This window comes from Chrysemys picta, chromosome 17 (genome assembly GCF_011386835.1).
Source record: "Chrysemys picta bellii isolate R12L10 chromosome 17, ASM1138683v2, whole genome shotgun sequence".
NCBI classification, from domain to species: Eukaryota; Metazoa; Chordata; order Testudines; family Emydidae; genus Chrysemys; species Chrysemys picta.
The window spans coordinates 21,615,386-21,635,490 of record NC_088807.1 but is presented as its reverse complement, the minus strand read 5'-3'; the positions used below and the strand labels follow the sequence as shown (position 1 = coordinate 21,635,490).

The following is a 20,105-nucleotide window of genomic DNA, read 5'->3' as shown; positions in this document are numbered from 1 at the left end:
TCATTTCCAGACACAGCGAGCTGGGGAACTACCTGCTGCAGGGTGCATGGCCCAGGAGACAGTTGCAAAGGGCCTCCCTCTCACAGCCCAGAGCACCCCCCTCTGGTGAGGCACAAGACTGAGCATTTGCTGTCAGGCCAGGGTACAGCAGCCCTGATACGCCAATGGTAGGACCCCACTAACAGGCCAATCCCCCAGGGGCGCCCAGTTCAGTTCCAGTACAAGCTCCACTCCAAACTGGTTTATTGAGAGATACAGCAGTGCAGGCTGCCCAGCAGGGGGGGCTGCCAGGCCTTTAATCCTCCTCTTCCTCATCCGCCCCGCCGGCACCGCCCTGCCCCTTCTTGGCGTTCTTCCTCTTGACGCGGCCAGGTCGGCCGCCCCCGTAGGGCGAGCGCAGCGAGAAGTCGATGTGCTTCTGCGAGTCCAGGCGCACAATGAAGGACGGGATGTTCACGACCTGCTTCCGCACACTGGGGAAGGGGAGAGGGGTGAGGGCAGGCACGGGAAACCACCTACCCACAGTGCTCTGGGGCAACAGGACCCCAATCAGGATTTAACATGCAACCCCCGGGGCAGATGCCCCACCCCTTTCCCATCTTGTAGCTCCTCCCACAGACACTCCCCAGAGCCAGCTGCACCTCAGCTGCTCCTAGATACCAGGGTCCCCTCCAAGCCAGCTCCTGCTGGTACCAGGTGTGAATCCAGAGTCACCCAAAGAAAAGGGGTGACCTCTGGATTGATGCTAGGGCAGCAGAGATCAAAACCCAGCCCTGCCCCCATTGCAAAAGAGGAGCGACTCCAGATTGACACCAGGGGAGCCGAGATCAGAACCAGGTCCCACTGAACCAAGCTCCATTACCAGGCAGCCCTGGGATCCAATCCCCGTTCGCAGGCCCCTCCCAGCGTGGGGCACAGAGCCGCCGGTGGCTCGTTACCTGTGCAGCAGCCCCGAGCGCAGGGGGCTGGTGGAACGGCCTTGGCCCTTCGCAAGGTGTACGGCTCTGCCGCAGTGAACCTTGCCGAGACGGGCAGCCCTATCGCCCGCTAGCCGGAGCGCAGGCTTAGACCGACTGGGGGGCTCCCCAGGCCCACTGGGCAGGGGGCTCCACGCGCCTCACAGGCTCATCCAGGAGGGCTACACAACACAGCAAGAGCAAAGCTTTAGGCAGGGGGAGGGTAGGAGCAACGGCCAAACTCCCCACGTCCTTGGGATCAGCTTTGCCCTGTGTCTTCGGCGGGGTCAGTCACCGAGAACGGGGCCACTGACCTGCCTGCCACACGGCCCCTGCCCACGAACTCACCACCCGGGGGGAGCTGCAGCCTCAGCGACCCAGCACATACAGGGGACAGAGCCAATCACTGAACCCAGGAGTCCTGGCTCCCAGCCCCAACCCCTGCTGTAATCCACTAGACCACCCCCCACCCCCCTGAGGCAGGGAGAGAAACAAGAAATCCTGACTCCCAGATCCCACCCCGTGTAACCCCACTAGACCCTCCTCCCCTCCCCGAGCCAGGGAGAGAACCCAGGAGTCCTGACACACACACAGCCTTACCGGATGTGTCTCTGGCGGATCAGCACCCGGGCGTGGTGGATGGACTTGGCCAGGCCCAGCTTGAAGACCTGGGTCTGGAGGCGCCGCTCCAGAAAATCCTCGATCTTGAGGCCCAGGATATAATCCAACTTCATCTTGCCCTCGTCCAGCACCCCGATGCGCACCAGCCGTCGCAGCAGGGCGTTGCCTGGGGGGAGGGCGGGGTCGGTGAGACGGGGGGTTAGACCCAGGGACCCTGCCTCTTCCCCTCCCAAGAACTTCAGACAGCTGCTGGGACCAGCTCCCAGCACCCCCCACCATGCCACCCCCACCCCCCACATCCTGCCCCCTTACCTTCAAAGAGGCGCTTAGGGTCTTTCTCATCCAGCGTGAGGAGCTCACGGGCCGCCTTGCGGATCTTGGCCAGGGTGAACTTCACCCGCCAAACCTCACGTTTGTTCCGCAGCCCGTACTCGCCTGGGGAGGAGCAGGGCTGTTACCAACAGGGACAACAGGCAGCCACCTCTGAGGTGGGGCACAGGGGCTGGTTATATAGGTACCCCTCACCAGGCATTGAGATGCGGCCCCTCTGGGGTGGGGCGCAGCAGCTGGTTATATAAGGACCCCTCGCCCCATGCTGGGACGCGGTTCAGGACTGTATCCCACTGACTAGAGAGACAGCAGGTTGAACATTGCCTGGACTAATGGAGTTAAATCTCCTAAAGATCAGAAAATAATTCTTGGGCCATTAATGCTGTGTCTAACAAAGCCAGCTACATATGGTGGCACAGCGCCCCCTAGTGCCAGCCCTGACTGCCAGGGAGAGTGCACCCTAGTGCCCCCTAATGCTGCCCTAGGGCCAGCCCTGACTGCCAGGGGAGAGCACCCTGCCCCCCCCCCCCCACTGAGCCCCAGGCAGGCACCAGCCTGAGCCCCCGCCCTGCCCCTCAAACTCACCAATGAGCTTCAGCTCCTGGTCGAGACGGGATTTCTCGAAGGGGCGCCGGGGGGTGACATAGGTCTTCCGGCACACCCAGCTCCTGGCAACGGGCATCCTGGCCGAGGCTGTGGGCTCTGGGGGGAGAGACAGAGGGAATGAGCTAGGGAGAGACAGGACAATTCTGCCCCATCCCCACCCGTCCCCAACCAAAGCACATGGGGCCTTGATCCTCCAGCAGCCACCCCACAAACCCAGGGCGCAGCTTACCCCGGGGGGGTGGGGGGGGGGCCGGGCTGTGAACTTCTGTCTTCCCTGCCTAAGCCCCCAGGATCACACCCCCTGCCAGGAGCCCCTGGTGGGTGCAGTGGGATCAGCCCACACAAGCTATGAGTCACTAGCACTCAGAGGGGCCCGTCTTTGCGGTGGGTCTGTACAGCACCGAGCGCAGCAGTTACACAACCAACCCACTGCGCGGTGCCACCGACCCAGAGCGGCCTGAGCCGCGTGACAGGCCCCCGGGGCGAGGGCCCGGGCCCGTGCAGGCAGCAGAGTTCAGCGCCCCAGCCAGGCCAGAACCGACAGGGGCACTGGGGTGGGGGGGTATTGGTGTAGGGCGGGTGCTGGGTGCAGGAAGGGGGGCGGGGGCGCAGCTCTCCGGGCGCTTTGCAGACGGGGAAACTGAGGCACAGCGGGGGGGGGGGCGCACTTGCCCGACGCCCGGCCCTGCTGCAGCAGGCGGGAGACGAACCCCACCTCCCAATACACGGGGCTGGGGGGGCGGCTCCCGGGCCACGTGCTGTGCCCCCCCCGCAGCAGCGGCGCGCGCGCCAGGCCCAGGGGCCGCACGCGCCACAGGCCCTAGCGCGCCGCCCGCCTCTGCGCATGCGCGCGCCCGCGGGAAGCCGCCTAGCCCCATAGCCCCGCGCCCGAGCCGGCCCCGCGCGCCCTGCCTCTGCCGCGCGCTCGCCCATCAGCCCCGCCCTCCTCCGCGGCCGTTCGATCCCCGGCCCGCGCCCGGCTCTGCCCTCACCTCACCCTAACTGCCCCAGCGATGGCGGTTGAAAAAAAGAGAGCGAGGGACTCTGGGGCCGCCTTATATACGGCACAGGAAAGGCTCCGCCCTCGGAAGCTTCAGCCAATGGCAGGGCGCCGCCGGGTCCCGCTGGCCAATGGAAGGGAGGCGCCTCGCGCCGCCCGCTGGCCAATGACTGAACGCTCCCGGGGTCATCGAGAGAGACGCCTAGAGCGTCGGACGCGCGTGGCAGAGTGGCTGGGGGCGGCCATCGCTGTGTGGGGGTGAATCCCCTTCCCGTCCCAGTGGGGGAGTGGCGGCCATTGCTGTGTGGGGGTGAACCCCCTTCCCATCCCAGTGGGGAAGCACCATTATATTGGCACAGGGGCCGTGGCCATCAACAGTGGGGATAACTCAACCCCCCCACCACACACACACACACACACACACACTGACATCTGTCCCCTTTTGCTGCCCAGCGTCCATTGCTGTAGGTCAATATAAATAAATAAATTAATTGAGATATCCCATCTCCTAGAACTGGAAGGGACCTTGAAAGGTCATCCAGTCCAGCCCCCTGCCTTCACTAGCAGGACCAAGTACTGATTTTTGCCCCAGATCCCTAAGTGGCCCCCTCAAGGATTGAACTCACAACCCTGGGTTTAGCAGACCAATGCTCAAACCACTGAGCTATCCCTCCCCAACATGCCCAGTCTCGGTGTCTCTGCTGTTTGCTTGCCTCCTAACTTCAGTCTCCAGGTGCCGTTTCCACTGGGGCTGGCTCCAGTGTGTCGTTCCTCCGGGTCCGATCCAGGCTTCGCAGGGCTGTTATTGCTAATATTTCTGTGTCAGTGACAAAGCCCGCGCGGTGCTAGGTCCTTTCCGGACAGTCGAGGAGAGACGGGAAGTCACAGTCAAAGGACACACAGACAGACAGACAGACAGGTAGTTGAGGGTGAAGGGGGATACAATGTGGATCTTGTACAAGTCAGTACAGCGGAAAAGGCATTGCAGTAATACTGCTTGTTACTATTATGTGTGTTATAGCGGCGTCAGGCGCTGCACAGATGAAGATGTAGACAGTCCTTGCCCAGGCTGAGATCAGGGCCCTGTCGTGTCAGGCGCTGCACAGACCCAGTGAGAGACAGGCCCTGCCCAGCGGAGATCAGGGGCCAATTGTGCCAGGCGCTGGCATAGACACAGCGAGAGACAGGCCCTGTCCAGCTGAGATCCCTGCCCTGTTGTGCCGGGGGAAACAGAGGCAAGAGCAGGGAATAGATCCCATGACTCCTATCCCAAGCCAGTTCCCTGGCCAGCGGAGCAGCGCTTCCCCGACTTTTCACTGAGGCAACCCATCTAGAATCTCCCTGCGACCCGCCCTTGTTTGGGAAACGATTCCCTAGATAATGCAGCCTCTGTATGGCCCATGCGTCTCTCCCCAGACTGGAGCTAGTCCTGCTTCCCATGAAACCCACAGGAGTTTTGCTCTTGAATTCAGTGGGAGCAGGGTGAGACCTCGCAAACCAGAGCGCGACCAGGTCCCCGGCTGGGGTAAATCGGCCTAGCTCCAGAGAAGTCACCAGCTGGAGAACTGACCCATCAATGGGCGTTTACCCGCTGATTTCGGTGGGCATTGCATGGGGACCTTGGTTGAATTAATTGGTGCTCGGCGCACGCGGGGCAGTCTGATCCCTGCAGGAAGTGAAGTGGAGTCGATGGAGCAGTACCAGGGATGGGATGAGTCCGGGCTGGTTTATTTTAATTGCCACTGACCATGGGCTGTAGATCGTAGACGTGCTCCATCCACTACAAGCCGCAGCCGGTGGGAGGCCAGGGCGCCTGGCATCACGTGCGAGATGCCCAGTGTGTGGTGGGGACCCTGGCACGGCCACCCTTGGGGTGGGATTGAGATCAACTTCCAAAGAAAACGTTGGAAGCCATTGAGTGTATGATAAAAGGCAGAGAGGGGTTGCAAACACCGGATCCCTCCCACCCCCCCATCTCACGCCAAACCTTTCGCAGGGTTTGTGTCTGTCTTAGAGAAGTTTAGGAGGAAAAAAAAGCAGGAGGAAAAAGGCAGCAGAAAGGTGGAGAGAGAGGGACCATCTCAATGGAAATGGACAGCGGAACCGGAGTGGAGAGAATAATGTTAACGAATCCTCCGCCCCAGGCCTGAGTCTGATTGCGTGGACTTTATACTGGTCTAGCTGAGATCAGAACCCAGCCCTGCCCCCATTGAAATGAGGGGTGACTCTGGATTGACCCCAGGGGGCTGAGTTCAGAACCCAGCCCTGCCCCCAGTGCAGTCAGGGGTGACTAGTCTGAAAGGCCATGCGTCTGTGGCCCTTTGAGGTCTGGCCTGTTCCCCTTGGCCTGCTCCCCCATCCCAGACACAGCCCATGGCTGGCAGTCCAGGCTGAGCCGGTAGCCAGTAAATCTCCCTTTTCATTGGACACTTTCACAGGGGAAGCCGTAAAGTGCCCAGCCGCCGCAAATGGCGGAGAATTAAGCTGTTGATTTATTGGGTGTTTTTCTCCTAACCTGGTGTTTGTGTGAGATGCCGACTGTGCTGAACTCCCAGCCTCCCCGCTCTAACCACTAGACACCCCTCCCCTCCCAGAGCCAGGGAGAGAACCCATGAGTCCTGGCTCCAAGCACCCTGCTCTAACCACTAGACCCCACTCCCCTCCCAGAGCTGGGGAGAGAACCCAGGAATCCTGGCTCCCAGCTCCCCTGCTCTAACCACTAGACCCCACTCCCCTCCCAGAGCCAGGAGTGGAGTGAGATGCAGACAGGCAGTAGCAGGTGGTATTTGTCTGTGGGCAGTCAGTGTGGAGGAGTGTCTATGTATGTTGGGGGATGTTTGTTTGTGGCAGCTGTTTTCTTCATGTGCACCTGGGGTGAGGGGGGGGGGGTTGTGTGTCTCCTACATGTGTGGGAATGTTTGTGGCTCTGTGTGTGGGCATCTCTGTGACTGTGTGCGCTCGGGTCTGCGGGGTGCATCTGTGTGTGTTTGGGTGTGTCTCTGGGTGTGTATTTGGGGTGTAGGTCCATGCATACACGTGTGTGTGTGTGTTTTGGTTGTGCATGTGTACATGAGTATGTGGGGTTGTGTGTGTCTGGGTGTTTGGGATTATGAGTTGGTGTGTGTGTGTTTGGGATTGTATGTGTGTGTGAATGTGTCTGTGTGGGGTTGTATCTGTATCTTTGTGTTTGGGGTTGTATGTGTCTGTGTTTGGGGTTGTTTCTATATTTCTGTGTGTTTGGGGTTATATCTGTGTGTTTGGGCTTGTCTGTGTGTCTGTGTGTTTGGGGTTGTGTGTCTGTGTAGTTGGTTGGGGATGTGTGTGTGGTTGGGGTGGGTGTCTGTGTGGTTGGGGTTGTGTGTCTCTTTGTGGTTGGGGATGTGTGTGTCTAGACTGTGTGTGTGCGCGAGTCTGTCTGTGACAATGATGACATCACATTCCTCTCATCTCCCTCCCCCCCACCCCCGCCGCTCCCCATCTCTCCAATTCAGCTCCCCGGGGTGTCTCAGCTCAGCGATCCCCTGGGGTGGCACCCTGAGGGGCTGAGCAGTGGGGCTGCAGGTTCTGTGCTACCCTCGCAACATCATGGGGGGGGGGGCTGTGATAGGGGCCAGGGGGGCAAAGTGGGACCCTAGCAGAGGGGAGCTGTGGAGGGGAGGAGGGCTGTGGGGTGGAGGGGGATCCCAGCGGGGGGGAGGGGGCTGGGAGGGGAGGATCCCGTCAGGGAAGGCTGTGGGATGGAGGGGTGGGTGGATCCCAGCGGGGGGGGGGGGGCTGTAAGGGGATCAGGATCCCAGCGTGGGGGGGGACTGTGGGGTGAGGGGGGATCCCAGCATAGGGGTGCTGGTGGACGAGAGGTTTCTGCTCAAATTCGGCGCTGGTTCCCTGTGTGGGGTGGGAGGGGGTTTCCACTGCATCCGACACAACCTGCGCCCCCCACCACAGTGACTACTGGCCTGGGACTCCGCCCTTGCCTGGTTCAGATTAAATAAAGTCCCCCCCTTCACCGTCTTTTTGTTGCACTAAGCCGCCGCTGTCCGGCCGCCCAGCTCTGAAGGCAGCGCAGAAGTAAGGGTGGCAATACCGCGACCCCCAACCTTGTGATCCCCCCATGACCCCTTTTTGACTCAGGCCCCGCAGTTGGAGAAATGTTGGTCTCCCCCATGAAATCTGTATAGCATAGGGCAATATACAGATTTCACGGGGGAGACCAGAGTTCACGGTCCGTGCCACGTTTTTCACGGTGGTGAATTTGGTAGGGCCCTATCGATTGAGCACTGTCCTCCTTGCGGTCCAGCCGCGGTCGCACCAAGGCCAAACCTAGAGGTGAAATAAACTCTTTGAGATCTGGCCTTACCCCTTTGGGCCGTAGTGCCCGTGTGGTCAGCTGATTCTCCAACACGACCCCAGATCTTTTCCGGACGCCACGTCCTGGCACCGAGCCCCCACCCAGCCCAAAAGCACGGGCCTTGGTTCCTTGCTCCTGGGTGGAGGACTTTGCCCCCAGCGAGCCTGGTCGCTCTGTCTCAATTTACCGCAGCCCCCATCAGCGGGTCGTTAGTGTTATCGGCGCGGGGTGCTCTGTTTGCTCCCGGGTCATTGATAATAAAAATGGCCAAGAACCCGAACCTGGTGCCCCCAACCCCCATCCCAGAAACACACCCGCTTGAGAAGGGTGCCTGTTTTCAGGGGCATTTGGAGGCCTCTCCGTTAGCTAGTGTGATATACTGTGTGTGTGTTTGTGGGTATGACACTGTGTGTGACACTGTGTGTGTGTGTGTGTGTGTGTGTGTGTGTGTGTGTGTGTGTGTGTGTGTGTTAGACTGGGTGTGTGTGAGAAAGCGAGACTGTGTGTCTGGGTATGTGAAACTTCACGTGTGTGTGTGTGAGAGAGAGACTGGGTATGTGAAACTGCGTGTGTGTGATTAATTATGTTTGTGTGACACTGCACATGTGATTCGGTGCGTGTGTGTGTGTGTTAGACTGGGTGTGTGTGTGAAAGAGAGAGAGACTATATCTGGGTATGTGAAACTTTGCGTGTGTGTGTAACTGTGTGTGTGAGAGAGAGAGAGAGAGAGATTGTGTCTGGGTATGTGAAACTGTGTGTGTGTGACACTATGACAGTGTGACTGTGTGTGACTGATTATGTTTGTGTGACACTGTGTGCACATGTGACTGTGTGTGTGTGTGTGAAGGAGAGAGAGACTGTGTCTGGGTATGTGTGACAATACCTGTGTGTGTCTATGTATGACACTGTGTGCATGACTGTGTGTGTGTGTGTGTGTGAGAGAGAGAGAGAGTGTCCAGGTATGTGAAACTCTGTGACTGCATGTGACGCTGTGTGTGTGCATGAGGAACTGTGAGTCTGGATTTGTGAGATTCTGTGTGTGACTGTGTGTGTGACAGTGCCTTTGTGTGTGTGTCCATGTGTGACATTGTGTGTGTAACTGTGTTTGTGTGACACTGTGTGCGCCTGGGTATGTGAGACTGTGTCTTTGTGTGAGTGTGTATGTGTTGTGTGTGTGACTGTGTGTCCGTGTGTGACAATGTGTGTGTGTCCAGGTACGCGATACTGTGTGTGGCTGTGTTTGCATGATATTGTGTGTCTGGGTACATGCTACTGTGTATGAAACTGTGTGTGTGGGAAACTGAGGATGTCTGTGACACTGTGTGTGTCTGTGCACATGGCATTGTGTATAATTGTGTACTTAGGTTGTAATTTCTTTAGGGCACATGCCGGCATTTCGGTCTATGGAGCTATACAGCACCCCGCACGATGGGGTCTGGTCCCTGCCTGGGGCCGCTGGACAAGACTGCAACAAAAACAATAAATATGTGTTTTTGTGACGTACACACACACCTCACTGTATTCCTGTGTGTGAGACGTGTGTATGTGATACACTGTGTGTGAGACCTCACGGGCACATGTGGCAGCATGGGTTTGTGTGGGAGCCATTGTGAGTGTGTAGGAGACACGGTGTTGTGACATTCTGTGTGCAGGAGACAGTCTTTGTGTGTGATGCTCTGTGTGTATAGGAGACATCACATGGACATGTCTACGTGTGAGAGTGTCAGTGTGTGTATGAGCTGCGTATGTGACACTCTGTGTATGTATGAGCCAAGTGTGCGTAACACTCAGTTAGTGTATGAGCCGTGTATGTGACACTGTCAGGGTGTGTATGAGCTGTGTGTGTGACACTCTCATTGTATGAGCTGTGTGTGTATGTGACACTGTCGGGATGTGTACAAGCCGGGTGTGTGACACTGTCAGTGTGTGTATGAGCTGCGTGTGTATGTGTGACAGTCAGTATATGTGCAAGCTTTGTGTGTGTGTGACACTGTCAGTGTGTGTGTGAGCCGCATATGTGTGACAGTCAGTATGTGTGCAAGTCGTGTGTGTGTGTGTGTGTGTGTGACAGGGTATGTATGAGCTGTGTGTGTGCCAGCCATGTGTGTGTGACACTGTCAGTGTATGTGCAAGCCGTGTGTGTGTGTATGAAACTGTCAGTGTGTGTATGAGCCATGTGTGTACCTGACACTGTCAGGGTGTGTGTGAGCCATGTGGGTATGTGACAGTCTGTATGTGTGTGAGCTGTGTGTGTGACAGTGTGTGTGCAAGCCATGTGTGTATCTGACACTGTCAGGGTGTGTGCGAGCCATGTGGGTATGTGACAGTCAGTGTGCGTATGAGCTGTGTGTGTGACAGTGTGTGTGCGAGCTGTGTGTTTATGTGACACCGTCAGGGTGTGTGCAAGCTGTGTGTGTGATAGTCAGGATGTATGCGAGCCGTGTGTGTATGTGACACTGTCAGGGTGTGTGCGAGCCGTTTGTGTGTGTGTGTGTGTCCCATTGTGTATGTGACACTGTGCGTGTTTGCGCATGACACCTCTACCCAGCCCTTTTTCCCCACCTTGGCTTGGGGAATCCCCTGGCAGCTCCCCCCACACCCTGCACCCCCAAACTCCACCCTCTCCCCAAAATCCCCACACACACACACACACCCTCCCTCCCCATCCCTCTCCCACAGTGCCCTACTGCTGTTGAGGCTGGTACCAGGGAGAAGGTAACCATGGAGACGCTCCCCCCCTCCATCTCCTGCATCTCTCCGCCCTCCCCCTCTCCCTTCCTCTCTCCTTTCTTTGGGCTTCTGGCCCTGACGGACAGCTCCCGGGCCCAATTGGCGAGCCCGGCGGCAGGGCGGGGGGGTGTCTGTCCGAGGGGGTGGGTCTTGTCTCCATCAATTCCAGCAGCCGAGCTCCCCAGCCAGGCGGATGCCGAAACCAGCCAGCCTCCCATTGGATTTGATCCTCCTTTTCTTCTCCCCTTCCCCCCCTTCCACTTCCCCGCCCCCCCCCACCCCTGGCAAAGTGGGGGGGAAACCCAGACGTCTGCCCGGATCTCCCCCCCCAGTCTTCCTTTCCACCCTGCATCCCACCCTCCCCAATTCTCCTCCTCCCCCCGTCTATTGTTGGCATGGGCATAACCCGCGTCTGATCCGTTCTCCTGCTTGGCCCCTGCCAGCCCTCTGCTGGGCGGATTGGCCCCTTCCCTCCTTCCCCTTGGGGCCCTGAGGCGGAGGAAGGAAGGAAGATGCTTCGGGATGAAAAGCAGGTAGCAGCCGAGGCCAGGCCGGCCCATCTTCCCGGCGATGCGAAGCCGGGGTGCCCTCCGGCCCGGGTCCCCCTCGCCCCTTCGGATGCGTGAAAGCCACCGGGTGTGCCCCCCCTGTCCCGCGCACCTGCCCCGTTTCAGGTGGCGTGGCCCGTGCCTGGCTTCCCTCCCCCGGGTCCCCCCTGCTCCCCCCCCGGACCTAGGCCGTCTCCCCGCCGGTGGCCCCCGCCGATCGATGCCCGTCGAGCCCCGACAATGCTAAGGCAGGGGCCCGTCGTCCTGCTGGCCGCCTCGATGTCGTATTTCAACCCGGACAGAGCGTTAGCAGCGCCGCTGGAGAACGGTGAGCACCCGGGCCTGGACGGCCTCTCTGGAGTCTGGGCACGTGGAGGGGACAGGTCCCCTGGCGGATCCCCCCCTCCGATCCTTCCACCTCTCCATCCCTCCTCTGCTTCCTTCATCCCTTCCGTCACTGTAACCGGCTTACCGTTCCTCCACAATCCCTTCCTTCGCTCTAACCTGCTTTTCATTCCTCTTTCATCTCTTCCTTCGCTCCCTCTCTCAGCCATCCCCTTCTTTCTCCATCCCTGACCGTCCCTTTCCTCCATCCTCTGTCCCCTTCCTCCTTCATCCCTCTCTCCGCTGTCCCCTTCTTCCTTCATCCCTTCCTTCGCTCCCTCCCTCCGCTGTCCCCTTCTTCCTTCATCCCTTCCTTCGCTCCCTATCTCCACCGTCCCCTTCCTCCTTCATCCCTTCCTTCGCTCTCTCCTCTCTTCGCTGTCCCCTTCTTCCTTCATCCCTTCCTTTGCTCCCTCCATCCGCTGTCCCCTTCCTCCTCCATCCCTTCCTTCGCTCCCTTCATCCGCCATACTTCCTCCATCCCTTCCTTCATTCCCTCCCTCCACCATCCCCTTCCTCCTTCATCCCTTCCTTCGCTTCCTCCCTCCACCGTCCCCTTCTTCCTTCATCCCTTCCTTCACTCCCTATCTCCGCCGTCCCCTTCCTCCTCCATCCCTTCCTTCGCTCCCTCCATCCGCCATACTTCCTCCATCCCTTCCTTCATTCCCTCCCTCCACTGTCCCCTTCCTCCTTCATCCCTTCCTTCGCTCCCTCCCTCCGCCGTCCCCTTCCTCCTTCATCCCTTCCTTCGCTCCCTCCATCCGCCGTACTTCCTTCATCCCTTCCTTCGTTCCCTCCCTCCACTGTCCCCTTCCTCCTTCATCCCTTCCTTCGCTCCCTCCCTCCGCCGTCCCCTTCCTCCTTCATCCCTTCCTTCGCTCCCTCCCTCCGCCGTCCCCTTCCTCCTTCATCCCTTCCTTCGCTCCCTCCATCCGCCGTACTTCCTTCATCCCTTCCTTCGTTCCCTCCCTCCACTGTCCCCTTCCTCTTTCATCCCTTCCTTCGCTCCCTCCCTCCGCCGTCCCCTTCCTCCTTCATCCCTTCCTTCGCTCCCTTCCTCTGCCGTCCCCTTCCTCCTCCATCCCTTCCTTCATTCCCTCCATCCACCGTCCCCTTCCTCCTTCATCCCTTCCTTCGCTCCCTTCCTCCGCCATCCCCTTCCTCCTTCATCCCTTCCTTCGCTCCCTCCCTCCGCCATCCCCTTACTCCTTCATCCCTTCCTTCACTCCCTCCGCCGTCCCCTTCCTCCTCCATCCCTTCCTTCATTTCATCCCTCCGCCGTCCCCTTCCTCCTTCATCCCTTCCTTTGCTCCCTCCCTCCGCCGTCCCCTTCTTCCTCCATCCCTTCCTTCGCTCCCTCCATGCTGTGTCCCATTTCTCCTTCCTTAGCTCTATTCCACCTGCTTTCCACCCCTCCATGGGGCACCACCTGTTTGTGCGCCCTTCCCTTCTGCCGAAACCAACCCCGTCACTTCGAGTGTCGTTTGGGTAGTTGGGTTGGGATGGGGGTTTTCCTCCCCCACAGCTGGGTTGTAAGTTTCTCTCCTTAGGTGGCCGGGCCCATCCCCTCCACACAGCGGATTAGTCAGTCCCGGGCTAGTGACATGTGTTGTGTGACTGCAGGAGGGTGGGGGATGGGGTGTTGGGGCGCTGGGGAGGGGCGCTATGGTTTTAGGGGGAGGGAAGAGGTCCACGTTTCTGGTGGCTGGGCCTGTTGGACCACTGATCCATGGAGCCCTGGGATGACTAGAGTTTGTGGGGCTTGGGTCTGGTTCCCAGCAAGTTGGTTGAGGGGACGGTGTGGGTCCAGTCCTCGGAGCAGATGTTTGGGGGCGGTTCTGGGCCAAGTTTCAGGAGAGGTAATGGGGTGCAACAGCTGTCGGCTTGATGCCCGGTGGGTGAGTTGCAGGCAGTCTCTCGGCCTGGTTACTAGTGGGGCAGTTGGGGGTCAAAGCTCAATTCCTACTCAGTGATTTGGGGAGGGGTCTTGGCCCAGTTCCTGATGGGTGAATTCAGAGGAGTCCCCAAATCGTGCATTTGCCACGAATTACCATTTCAATTGGGGCTGGGCGTTATTTGCCCTATAATGCCCAGAACTGGTCGCTGTTCCGATGGGGTTTTCCTCACAGAGCTCAATCAAGACAGTCATCTCAGCACCACACAAGGGATCCCTATATAACCAACCCCCATGCCCTGCCCCAGAGAGGCTGCATCTCCGTGCTGGGCGGGTTCTTACTCTCATTTCTCTCTCCCCTAGATGGTCTGTCCCAAGGCCGGTTCCCTCTTGCCCCCCCGTATGCCGTGGTCTTGATCTCCTGTTCGGGTCTCCTGGCCTTCATCTTCCTCCTCCTCACCTGCCTGTGCTGTAAACGGGGCGATGTCGGCTTCAAGGTGAGAGGCGGCTGGGGAGGAGCACAGCTGGGTGTTTGGATTTGTGGTTCCCAGGCCATATGCCTAGAGAGACATAGACCCTAGAATGGATATCCCAGGTCCTCATGCATCCCTGTCCGTCTGCGCCCTGCAGGAGTTCGAGAACCCAGATGGGGAGGAGTATTCAGGGGAATACACGCCACCTGCCGAGGAGACCTCATCGTCCCAGTCCATCCCAGATGTCTACATCCTGCCACTCTCTGAGGTCTCGCTCCCGACTCCCAACCAGCAGATGCCCAAGACAGGTAGGGGACATGCTTGTCTCCCAACTGGGTGTGACACATTCCCGGACTGTGGGGATCGGGTGGATTGGAAAATCAGATTCTAGGTTATCCAGTGGGAATGGGCTATGTTAGCTTGGTTCTAGGCTAGTCAATGGGGACTGGGTGGCTCTGGTTCTTGGTTAGTCAACGGACAAGGGGAAGTCCTGGTTCTAGACTAGTCTATGTAGGCAGGGAGGCTCTGGTTCTAGGCTAGTCAGTGGGATTGGTGGTACTGGTTCTAAACTAGTCCATGGGGAGGCACTGGTTCTAGACTACTCAACTGGGATGTGGTGACTCTTGTTTTAGGTAGTTGACAGGGATGAGAAAGCTCTGGTTCTAGGCTAATCAACATGGAAGAAGTGATTCTGGTCAATGGAGATGGACGGACTCTGTTTCCAGGCTAGCCAGTGGGGATGGCGTGACTCTGGAAATAGGGTTATAAGCTACCCAGTGAGAGTCGAGAGACTATTTGTAGACCCACCACTGTGGATAAAATTACTCTAGAAATCAGGATCTAGATCAGCCACTGATGATTTATTAGGTCAAAACTAGACCAGACAAAAGAGCTGAAATGGCTGCACCCTTGAACTAGCATCTGAGACACAATGACATTAGATACCACACTCAGGATCAGCAGATAGGGCAAAAGACCACAGAACCATGTTCTAGACTACCCAATGAGAATGCAGAGATTCTGGTAACCACATTCAACACTAACCAATGAAGATTCAGAGACTGGAGGTTGGGATCTAGAGTAGCCAGTGTAGATGCAGCAAATCAAGAAATCGGGTTCTAGACTAACCAATGAGGCAGCAGTGACACTATAAAGCAGGCTTAGACTAACCAGATGCTGGAAAGAGGGTCTAGACTAATGATGTTCTAGCTTAGTTATCCTGGATGCAGACACTCTGGAAATCTCTTAATACACAAGTAATATTCTAGACTAACTAGTGTGGACAAAGCAGCTCTGGACACAGTGTTCTAGATTAGTCTATGACACTAGGGTTTCATTAGAAAAAAATGTTCTGAGGCGCAATGACTCTTGCAACCCAATTCTAAACCATTGAGGTTCTAGAGGAGCAAATGCAGATGACGCCACTCTAGAATGCACATTCTAGACTAGCAGTTGAGGTGCCTGTTCCATTAGAAGCCATGTTCTAGATGACCCAATGAGGATGCAGTTACTCTGGGAACATGGTTCTAGATTAGCTAGTGATTCTGGAAGCTGCATTGTGAATGAGCTGATGGCCCAGCTTCCTGGGGGGGCCTGAAGGAGTATCGCGACCTCCTGGTCCCAACCCTTTCCTGCTGGGAGGAGGGATAGGATGAAGGTGGGTAGGGAGCCCTCACGGGAGCTCCCTTCTCCCTGGTGGAGCCGCTGGCAGAGTTCAACCCCCTCCTCACCCTCCTGTGTCCCCTTCCAGACCTAGTGAAGCATCTGGGCTTGAGCCGGCAGCACCTCAGCTACCTGCAGGAGATCGGGAACGGCTGGTTTGGGAAGGTGAGTGCGTCTCCCCTGCCACTTCACTATCTGCCGCCCCGGCCTCTACAGATGTCACATCCAGGGAGTGCCTGCTCCCACCCGTCCCCAGAGCAGGGACTGGCTGGCTCAGGGAGGTGGGGAATGGGTCACGGGCCTTTCTCCTCTAGGAGGCGCCGGCTCCCATCCAGCCCCAGGGCAGGGACTGGCTGGCTCAGGGGGGTGGGGAATGCGGCAAAGGGCCTTTCCCCTCTAGTGACAGGGAGCTGTTCTCATCTGACACCCCAATTTGTGGCCCCCATGTGAAACAAGTTTGCTGGGTCTCTGCAGCCCCCGTTCCAGAGAGGTCGAGGGCTGGAGGGGCTTCAGAGACTGCACTCCAATCTGCCCTCTGACGGGGGGGTCCCCAGCACAGGTGGAGGCATGGGGGGAGGATGGGGACCCATTGAGGCACAGACCCTGCAGTATGGCTGTCAGCTCTGTCTCCTAGGTGATCCTGGGGGAGGTCTTCTCAGACTTCACCCCAGCCCAGGTGGTGGTGAAGGAGCTCCGGGTCAGCGCCGGACCCCTGGAGCAGAGGAAGTTCCTGTCGGAGGCTCAGCCCTATCGGTAATTAGGGGATGGGGGCACCCCAGAAGTGACTGCATCTCAGCACTGGGTGAGGGGTCCCTGTATACCCAGCCCCCATGCCCCACCCCAGAGGTGGCTGCATCTGAGCACCGGGCAAGGAGTTCCCGCATACCCAGCCCTCATGCCCCACCCCAGAATCAGCCACATCTCAGCATCCTTAAAGCACAAAGATAAGAGGAGGAAACGCAGTGGCGTGAAAGCAGCCCACGGTGGTCCTGCTTGGACCCAGATGTACTGAGATTGCGGGCGGGGCTTGCCACACCCGTGTTTAAAGCCACAGGGTCGAGATAAAAGTCCCACAGCTAAAAATCACCCTCCCCCGCCTGACCCCTCCTTCCCCAGCCCGGCAGTACGGGAAGATCTGGGAAGGGACTGAGGCCGGACGGGATTTGGGGGATCTAGTCACTGGGATCGTCCCCCGCTCCCCTCCGCTGAGGATCCCACAGTATCTTTCAGCCGTTCGGGAAAGTTCCTGCCCCTTGCGGAAAGGGCAGGAGCCTCCCCCCCAACGTTGCGGAGGGGGAAATCGAGGCACACAGGGGTGGGGCTTGCCCAGACCAAGTCATTTTCAGAGCTGCCGAGAGAACCCAGGAGTCCTGGCTCCCAGCCCCCTCCCCACTCTAACCACCACATAGAATGCTGGGATAGAACCCAGGCGTCCGGGTGCTGCTGTGGCCATGAGGAATGACAGTGCTTTCTCTCTCTCTCCTTCCCCCGCCCCCCGCTTTGAAGAAGCCTTCAGCACCCCAACATCCTGCAGTGTCTGGGGCTGTGCACGGAGACCATCCCCTTCTTGCTCATCATGGAGTTCTGCCAGCTGGTGAGCGCGGGCGGGGGCTGCCGTGGGGATGGGGGGGAGCGCTGCCCCCTAGTGGCTGGGCTCAGAACTGCTCTGTGTGTGTGTGTCCCGCTGCTCCCTGGTGGCTGGGTTTAGAACTGCCGTGTGTGTGTGCGTGTGTGTGTGTGTGTGTGTGTGTGTGTGTGTGTGTGTGTGAGTGTGAGTGTCCTGCTGCCCCCTGATGGCTGGGATCAGAATTCCCCACTGTGTGTGTGTCCGAGAAGGGGAGTGTGCCCTCTCCTGAGAGCAGCGCACACTGCCGACCTGTGTGTCATAGCCCCACAATGCCGGAAGCTGGGTGGGGAGTCTCCACCAGCTGCCGTGGCTGGTGCTAACGAAGCTGGGGGCTCCGACGTTGCTCCCGATTGCTGGAGGGGTACAGTGGCCCCTGCGGGGTCCCCGGTGCCCCCATCCGTGCCCCGGCCTGCCTGACCTCCCCCCCCATCCCTCCCCCGTCGCCCCAGGGCGACTTGAAGCGCTACCTGCGAGCCCAGTGCCAGGCAGACGGGCTGACCCCCGACCTGCTGACCCGCGACCTCGGCACGCTGCAGCGCATGGCCTATGAGCTCACCCTCGGGCTGCTGCACCTGCACAAGAACAACTACATCCACAGGTGAGTGCCCGGACGCCTGGGTTCTCTCCCGGCCGCGGGAGGGGAGGGGATTTGGGAGGTTAGAGCCAGGAGGGGGGCCTGGGCGCCAGGACTCCTGGGTTCTATCCCACCTCCGCTAGGGGAGGCGGATCTAGTGGTTAGAGCAGGGAGGACTGGGGGCCAGGACTCCTGGGTTCTTGCCCACCTTTGGAAGGGGAGGGGGGTGGCGGGGTTAGAGCGGGGGGTGTCTGGGAGGCAGAGCTCTCCCCAGGGCAGGTGGGACACAGACGGGGTGTCCCATGGGGATGCTGCCTGCGGCTGACTGGGGTCTCCCCACGTTCCCCCACAGCGACCTGGCCCTGCGGAATTGTCTGCTGACCTCCGACCTCACCGTCCGTGTCGGTGACTATGGCCTCTCGCACAACAACTACAAGGTGAGAGCCCTGGGGTGGGGATGGGGCATGGGGCCTTTCCCCTCTAGGGGGCGTCGGCTCCCACCCGGACCCAGGGCAGGGACTGGCTGGCTCAGGGGTGTGGGGCTGGGGCACGGGGCCTGTCCCCTCTAGGGGGCACTGGCTCCCATCCGGCCCCAGGGCAGGGACTGGCTGGCACTGGGGACTCGGGGGCGGGGTGGGGGGGTTTCCTGCCCAGTGCTGACCCCTCCCCACCACGCAGGAGGATTATTACATCACCCCCGACCGGCTGTGGATACCGCTGCGCTGGGTGGCGCCGGAGCTGCTGGACGAAGTTCACGGGACGCTCGTGGTGGTGGATCAGAGCAAGGAGAGCAACGTCTGGTGAGTCCCGCACTGTGTCCTGGCGCCTTCTGCACCCTGCTAAGCCCCCGGGCAGCCGGGACCGCCCCCAGCCTCAGGGGCAAAGGGTCAGTGAGGGGGAAGCTTTGGGGGGATCGCTGTCCCAGAGCTACCTGTTCTACATGGCTGTTAACCAGCCCCCGCACCCACGCCAGATGGGCCGCGTCCCAGCATCGGGCGAGGAGTCCCCGTATACCCAGCCCCACCCCAGAGGTGGCTGCATCTCAGTGCCGGGTGAGGGGTCCCCATATACCCAGCCCCCGCGCCCCACCCCAGAGCTGCTGCATCTCAGGGCCGGGCAAGGGTCCCTGCACTCACCCCGTAACCCTGCTCTGCCCAGGTCCCTGGGGGTGACGATGTGGGAGCTGTTTGAATTCGGCAGCCAGCCCTACCGGCACCTGTCGGACGAGGAGGTTCTCGCCTTCGTCATCAAAGAGCAGCAGATGAAGCTGGCCAAGCCGCGCCTGAAGCTGCCTTACTCTGACTACTGGTGAGTGCTGGGTCCCTGTCCCACAGCTGTCCCACAGCTGCCCCACCTCCCCGGCAGGTCCCAGTGGGGAGCTGGCTGGCCACGACCCTAGCCTGGTAGGGCTGAGGACCACCGGACTCGGTGTGCGCCTGACGGGCTCTTCCATCGCTGACAGCGGCAGGTGGTTCCTGGCTGGGTTGTCACTGGGGCCCGTCACTGGTCCTTTTCTCCCATTCGTCTTGTCCTGCTTTGCTCTGTGTCTCCGGCTGTTCTCTTCTGACCGTTCTTCTTTCTCTCTGACTGTTGTTTTCCAACTGGTCCTCTGCCTCCCTCTCTCTGAGTGTTTTTTTCTGACTGTTCTTCCATTTCCGACTGTTTTTCTGTCTCTACAGATGTTATTTTCTACTTTTCTTGGGGTTTTTTTCTGGCTGTTCTTCTGTCTCTGGCTGTTTTTTCCCCTCTTGCTCTTTCTGACTTCTGTTTCTCCAGCTGATGCTTCTGACTGTTCTTCTCTGTCTCTTTGGCTGTTATTTTCGGACTGTTTTTTTCTGTCTCTCTTGATTTTTTCTGTCTTCTGTCACCAACTGGTCTTCTGTCTCTACAGCTGTTATTTTCTTACTGTTCTTCTGCCTCTCTCTCCAGCTGTTCTCTCTGGCTGTTATTTCCTGACTGTTTTCTCTCTCTCCAGCAGTTCTTCTCTCTCTCTCTGACAGGCTGTTTTTTTCCCCCTGACTGTTCGTCTGTCTCTCTCTGATTTTTTTTCTGGATGTTCTTCTGCCTCTTTCTGACAGTTCTTCTGTATCTTTGGCTGTTACTTTCTGACTGTTCTGTCTGTTTACCGATTGTTCTGTCTCTTTCTGGCAGTTGTTTTCAGACTGTTCTTTCACCTCTCTCCAGCTGTTTCTCTGTCTCTCCGGCTGTTGTTTTCTGCTGGTCCTTCTGTGTCTCTCTGGCTGTTCTTCAGTCTCTACAGCTGCCTTATTCCCGACTCTTGTCTCTATCTCTCCGGTGGTTATTCCACTTCTCCAGCTGTTCTTTTTCCGACTGTTGTTCTCTGACTGTTCT

At 58.6% G+C, this 20,105-nt stretch overlaps 2 protein-coding genes across 4 annotated transcripts in view; one reads left to right on the top strand and one right to left on the bottom strand.

The window, feature by feature from the left end:
* Positions 1-226: 226 nt before the first annotated feature.
* Positions 227-3,629, bottom strand: RPS9 (ribosomal protein S9). 2 transcript variants are annotated; one of them, XM_024112930.2, is made up of 5 exons: positions 3,506-3,629; positions 2,493-2,609; positions 1,890-2,012; positions 1,557-1,743; positions 227-473 (listed from the first exon to the last, which is right to left on the bottom strand). In XM_024112930.2, the coding sequence occupies exons 2-5, from the start codon at positions 2,587-2,589 to the stop codon at positions 296-298; spliced, it is 585 nt and encodes a 194-aa protein (XP_023968698.1). In that variant the 5' UTR covers positions 2,590-2,609; positions 3,506-3,629; the 3' UTR covers positions 227-295. The 2 variants fall into 2 exon arrangements, with proteins under 2 accessions (XP_023968698.1, XP_065427942.1); XM_065571870.1 differs by having other exon boundaries at positions 3,511-3,612.
* A 6,902-nt stretch (positions 3,630-10,531) lies between these two features.
* LMTK3 (lemur tyrosine kinase 3) overlaps positions 10,532-20,105 on the top strand; it is a 16,618-nt gene continuing 7,044 nt past the window's right edge. Inside the window, exons 1-10 of one of the 2 annotated variants that reach the window (XM_065571678.1) lie at positions 10,532-11,467; positions 13,781-13,914; positions 14,048-14,198; positions 15,641-15,717; positions 16,187-16,305; positions 17,062-17,146; positions 17,629-17,777; positions 18,106-18,190; positions 18,432-18,553; positions 18,912-19,061. In XM_065571678.1, coding sequence (XP_065427750.1) covers positions 11,380-11,467; positions 13,781-13,914; positions 14,048-14,198; positions 15,641-15,717; positions 16,187-16,305; positions 17,062-17,146; positions 17,629-17,777; positions 18,106-18,190; positions 18,432-18,553; positions 18,912-19,061 — 1,160 coding nt within the window. In that variant the 5' untranslated portion in view covers positions 10,532-11,379. Of the gene's footprint in view, positions 11,468-13,780; positions 13,915-14,047; positions 14,199-15,640; positions 15,718-16,186; positions 16,306-17,058; positions 17,147-17,628; positions 17,778-18,105; positions 18,191-18,431; positions 18,554-18,911; positions 19,062-20,105 lie in introns of both variants that reach the window. The other variant, XM_065571677.1, reaches the window with a different exon arrangement.

Coding starts and splice junctions, on each gene's coding strand:
- RPS9 (XM_024112930.2), bottom strand. CDS start 2,589: ATGCCCGTTGCCAGGAGCTGGGTGTGCCGGAAGACCTATGTCACCCCC. Junction 2,013..2,492: donor CCAGGAGCTGAAGCTCATTG/GTGAGTTTGAGG, acceptor GCTCCTCCCCAG/GCGAGTACGGGCTGCGGAAC. Junction 1,744..1,889: donor CCCTAAGCGCCTCTTTGAAG/GTAAGGGGGCAG, acceptor CCCTCCCCCCAG/GCAACGCCCTGCTGCGACGG.